Raw genomic sequence first — 5,024 nt, forward strand, 5'->3', positions numbered from 1 at the left:
TTACAGCCCTACAGCTCCCTTTTGCTGTATCTCCCAGCCCAAACTTCCCCACGGGCAGAGGACCCTGTCTGAGCATCGACTTTTGCTGTTTTTGGGAGAAAACAGATCAGTGCTTGGAGGGGGTGAGCCCTGATGCTCGGCACCCCACAAATCTTCCTCTGTGAGCCCGGTGAATTGGTAGATGCCTATCACACCCACCAATCACACCCTAACCCTACACCCAGTGGGGCTCCCAGTACAGCACCAGCACGGGCAGGGGACCCCAAGTGCAGTGACTCGGGGTGCAGAGCCTGGGGTGCAGGGGATGGAAAGGGTGCGAGGGGTGTAGAGTGCAGGATGCTGAGGGTGAGAGGGATGCAGGGGGAAGGATTGAAGGGGCAAACGGGTGCACGAATCAAGGGGTGCAGCACCCAAGGGGTTCGGGGGACGGCGCCCCGGGAGCCCTCGAAGGGCTCAGCCCCGGGCGGTGCCTCCAGCTGCGGGCGGGGCCGCACATCTGGGCGGGGCGGGCGGGCAGTGACTCCGGAGGGGCCGGGGGGGAGCATCCCAGAGCTGGTCCGAGCCCTGTCCCGAGCAGATCCCAGCCAAGAGGAGACCATGCCCAAGTGTCCCCGCTGCCAGAAGGAGGTCTACTTCGGTAAGGGCACCCCCCTTCACCCCCCCGGCTGCCTCCACCCCCTGCGGAGCTGTTGGGCTGCTTCAGCCAGGCTCCCCCGATGCTGCATCCCATCTCGGGGCACCCCAAAAGCTGCAGGTTCCCGCGGCACTCCGGTGCTTACAGGTCCCCGTCAACCCCAGTACCACGGGTCCTGGGTGCTCCCATGTTGTGCACAGCGTGGCTGCAAGTTTTGGGGGGGTTCTCAAAGCTGTGCACCCCTGGAGGGGGGGGGATTGTCCCTATAAATCCACCCAAGGAGGTGTCTGGCTGCAGGGTGGGTACTCCCAACCTGCAGAAGGGGCACAGCATGGGACCCCAGCCCTGTTCCCATCCCAGTATTGCCCATAGCCCTGTGCCAGTTTGGAGCCCAAAGGCCCATCCCTGCTGCTCTGCAAGCCTGGTCAGGCAAGGAATCACCTTCCCAAAGGGAAATCCTTCCCTGGGGCACGATCCTGGGTCAGTGGGTTTCCCACAGGCTGTCCTGTGTGATTTAGCACCCTGAGATAACAGCTCTGGGTTATTTTTAAGCCGCTGTTGAAGGGGAGCCACAAGTTTTACTGGGCTGCTGTCTGCCACTGGGCTTCAGCTGGATGCTCTGCCTTGGGACTGGGACCCCGAAGCTCCAGGCTGCTGCCCATTTTGTAGTTGTGGTCTTGCTTGTCCTTGCTGAGGGCATTTGGGGGGGATTGAGCCTCTCCCCCTGCCAGCAGCACCTGCTGGAACAGGCTCAGGTGGCCAGACCTCCCTCCCTACTTCCCTGCTTCACCTGGACTTGAGGACATTTGCAGGAGCAGCTCAAGATGCAGCTCCCTGCTGTTTAATTTATCAGAGATGAGGGATCTGGGACCTGCATGGCATCTTTATTACTCTCTCTGAGTTTTTTCCTGCTCTGTTTGTGCCAAATCATTTTGAAGTTCAGTTCCAGGGGCTCCTCTCCCTGCCCAAGATGATGCCCATTAGTGATGCCCACCCTGGGGAGGAATCTTGGGGCTGCTCTGGGCACTGCCTGGAGAGCTGCTGGGACATGGCTGGTATAGCAAACTTTCCCTGAACTTGAACTCACCATGTACAGCCTGGTTTTGAGGTGAGGGAAAAACACAGTTTGTGGCTCCCTCCTGTGACTGAGGGTCCTAGAGCACCTGATTTTACCCCTGTAGCTTGGTACCAGGAGCTACCAAGGGGTTGGTGCCAGTGTCTGCCTTTTCCTGTGGATCTGTTTCAACCCCACTCCTGGTTTTCCGTGCCTGCAGGTACAGCCATGGGGACACTGAGGTGTGGCTGTTTGACCAAGGAGTGGTTTAGGCTGACATTTATCAGGCTGCTCTTTCGAAATGTCTCTATTGATGTAGAGAGGTTGAGGAGGGTTCAAAAGCTGCTGGGAGGGCTGAGCTCACAGCCTGATTTCTCTGCCTGCAGATAAGGAGCACTGCCAGAGGAAGCAGAGGAAGCCCAGCTCCAGGGCTCTTGGAGCCTGGCAGTCCTCCTTCAGCATGCCTTGGGCTGCTTGTGGCCAAATCACCTCTGTAGAGAGTAGGGGTGAGGAAGAGATGATGCCCAGAGGACTGGGGATGGGGTTTGTGGGGCCAGGGGTCTCTTGCCTGCATGGCTGAGAGCCAGGGGACCCCCCTGCAAGGAGCCTTGGCAGAACTGCCCCAGATTCAGTGCTGGTAGGGAAGCTGAGCTCCTTCCAGAGCCCCTGTGATGGGAGGGCCCTGGGGCTGGCTGGCTGGGGGGGATGCTGCACCCCCCGATGGGCTGTGGGCACAGGAGGCTCTTTGTGCTGCTGGGGGATGGCAGCAGGGCTGCCTGGTGACATTTGGGTACTGCCTCTGCTCCCACCCACTGGTTTGCTCCTTGTGTAAGCTGTTGTGAGCATATTTGGACTCCACGGAGGTGCTTCAGGCTGCTGAGGGCTCCCCTGGGGCACGTGTTGCCAGCAGCCGCTCAGTCCCCTTGCTTGACCTCCTTTTGCAGGCATGGGAAGAGTGCTCAGACCTGTTTCTGATGGGGCTTCCTGAGGAAAGCTTTGCTTTGTCACTTAATAAATCCCCAGGAGCTCAGCTGGCAACCCGAAGAGCACATGCATCTGCAAAAAATCCCCTCCCTCCCCCAGCTCTGCCACCCTGCTCCCCATAAACACGTCCTGGCCCCAGCAAACAGCAAACTTTGTCCCATCCACAGCCTCCTGAACCCTGGCCAAGCTCCAGCCCTGCTCTGGTTTTCCATGGTGTGTGCAGAATGGGAGCTGTGGCCAGGGTGCCTGGAGCTGGAGGGGACTGGGTGGTGGTGGCAGTGATGGCTTTGGTTCATGGTTCACCACCAGAACTGCCAGCTCCAGCAGTCACTTGGATTCCAGCTGGCTGGGGTTGATGTTGGAAGTGGGGGGGAGGTCCCCAAATCTGTGGAATAGAGGGAAGTCTGTCTGTCTGTCTGTCTGCATGGATGCAGCAATATTCAGCTTGGGTGTGGTGGGGAAGTTTTGGAGCTGGATGAGTGTGGTAATGGGTGTGCACAGCAAGCACTTGGGTTTGAAAAGCTCTGTGCTGGCCAAAGAGACTTGAGAAAGTGCCCAAAAATGTCCTCCCTGGGGTCGATGGCGGGGAGATGAACCTGCCAAAACCTGAGTTTTTGTGCCTGCTCAGTGGCTCAGCTAACCCCTGTCCTTTCCATGGCAGCGGAGAAGGTGACTTCTCTGGGGAAGGACTGGCACAGGCCCTGCTTGAGATGTGAGAAGTGTAACAAGACCCTGACATCTGGAGGCCATGCAGAGGTGAGGTTTGCTGCCCAGAAGTTCACTGCCCCCCAAAACCAGGGGCTGTAAGGGGTAGAGACAGAGCTGGAGGGCAGTCAGGGCTGATGCTCCTTCTCTCTTCTTGCAGCATGATGGAAAACCTTACTGCAACCACCCCTGCTATGCTGCCTTGTTTGGACCCAAAGGTAGGGTCCCTGTTACTGGGGCTGTGGGAGGGAGGATCAGGGGCTCAGGGTTCCCATCTCTCAGTGGGATGCACTCCCCATCCCGTGCCAGGCTGACCCTGCTCTCTCTTTCTCTCTTTCAGGGTTTGGCCGGGGAGGAGCTGAGAGCCACACGTTCAAATAAACCTCAGGTTGGTATCTCCTGGCCCTGGCTGCCTGGGCTTGGGGAAATGGGGAAGGCAGGGATGGTGTGATGTCTTGCTGTGACTCCCAGTCCTCACATTGATGCCAGGGAGCACCCTGATGGGTTCCAGCTCCTCCTCTCTGCTATCCTCAAGTTACCACTAGCACTTGCTTTTGCTTTGTGTCCCGTTGAAGCACCGTGGTCCTTGGTGTGTTTCCTCTTCCAGCCCAGCCTGACTTCATCTCCCTCTTCTCTTCCATCCCTTTCCAGGGCCAGGGATCCCAGCAGAGCCCAAACACCCCTCAGCAGACACGCAGTTTTGGTTTAATTCACCCTGTACTAGAGTAGCACCTGAAGAGCAACAAATAACCCAGGCTGGGGCTGGTGTGGAGAGGGGTTCTACTCCAGAGGGAATGCTGCTGGGGCGTGGAGGTTCAGATGCCCCCCCTGGAGAGGAAATTTGGCTGATCTTGCTGAAGGACACCTGGAGAGGACACTGCACCCTGCCAGCCAAAACCCAGCCCTGCTTTTGGCACCCAGCTCTCACGGCTGGACCCACAATTGTATTCTCAATCTTTAATAAACCTCAACTGAAAGATGCTTCCTCCAGGTAGTGGCTGTCCTCTCTGTAAGGGGGATCCCACAGGGCTCCTTTGTGAAGTGTTTGCCACTTGCTTAAGTGCTTGACTGAGCCCCACAGTGTGTGCTGGCTCCATGGGGGTTTGCTCCTGGTGTTCACAGGGTCCTGCCCATGGATACCCCACCCAGGGGCTGCCCAAGCTGTTAGAGGCAGGAAAAAGAGCAAGAAGATGAAGAGCAAGAGCATCCCCCAAGGAGCTGCAGGCACCAGGGCTGAGCATCCCCCGTGGGAAGGGGGTGGTGGGGGTTATTCCAGTGCTTGGTCTTCCAGGGCTCAGGGGGAAGGTTCTACCCCAGCCAGGGCCTTTCTGGGTCTGTGTCATTGCATCTGCAGCAGCCTGGTGCGTGGTGGCTCCTGCCCTGAGCCCCCCTCTTGCAAGGGGGTTAAAGCAGAGGTTACCTGTGAGAGGAAGGCAAAGGTGGAGGATGGCAAAGTGAGAGGGGGCTTACAAAGGTTTCAACCTCTTTGCCCTGCTGGCAGAACAGCACTTAACAGATCCAAAAGATGTCAGCTTGAGGGAAGCTTCTAAAATGGTTTCTTAACCATGTCTTTCCCTAACCCGACCCACCCCATTTACATATTCAGAGATACTTCAGAATGCACGGGGATATTTTTATCTACAGTTT

The 5,024-nt window shown here is 57.5% G+C and overlaps 1 protein-coding gene across 1 annotated transcript; it reads left to right on the forward strand.

Annotated features, from left to right (window-relative positions):
• Window positions 1-529: 529 nt before the first annotated feature.
• On the forward strand, window positions 530-4,362 carry CRIP1 (cysteine rich protein 1). The gene is made up of 5 exons (XM_030455377.1): window positions 530-637; window positions 3,334-3,428; window positions 3,538-3,595; window positions 3,718-3,765; window positions 4,029-4,362. The coding sequence occupies exons 1-4, from the start codon at window positions 598-600 to the stop codon at window positions 3,756-3,758; spliced, it is 234 nt and encodes a 77-aa protein (XP_030311237.1). The 5' UTR covers window positions 530-597; the 3' UTR covers window positions 3,759-3,765; window positions 4,029-4,362.
• Window positions 4,363-5,024: the final 662 nt, after the last annotated feature.

Source organism: Calypte anna, chromosome 8 (genome assembly GCF_003957555.1).
Source record: "Calypte anna isolate BGI_N300 chromosome 8, bCalAnn1_v1.p, whole genome shotgun sequence".
In the NCBI taxonomy this organism is placed as follows: domain Eukaryota; kingdom Metazoa; phylum Chordata; class Aves; order Apodiformes; family Trochilidae; genus Calypte; species Calypte anna.

What these genes read in the sequence shown, in the direction of transcription:
- CRIP1 (XM_030455377.1), top strand. Translation starts at nt 598, where the DNA reads ATGCCCAAGTGTCCCCGCTGCCAGAAGGAGGTCTACTTCG. An exon ending in CATCTGGAGGCCATGCAGAG is followed by an intron (nt 3,429 to 3,537) that starts GTGAGGTTTGCT and finishes CTCTTCTTGCAG; the next exon opens with CATGATGGAAAACCTTACTG. An exon ending in TGCCTTGTTTGGACCCAAAG is followed by an intron (nt 3,596 to 3,717) that starts GTAGGGTCCCTG and finishes TCTCTCTTTCAG; the next exon opens with GGTTTGGCCGGGGAGGAGCT.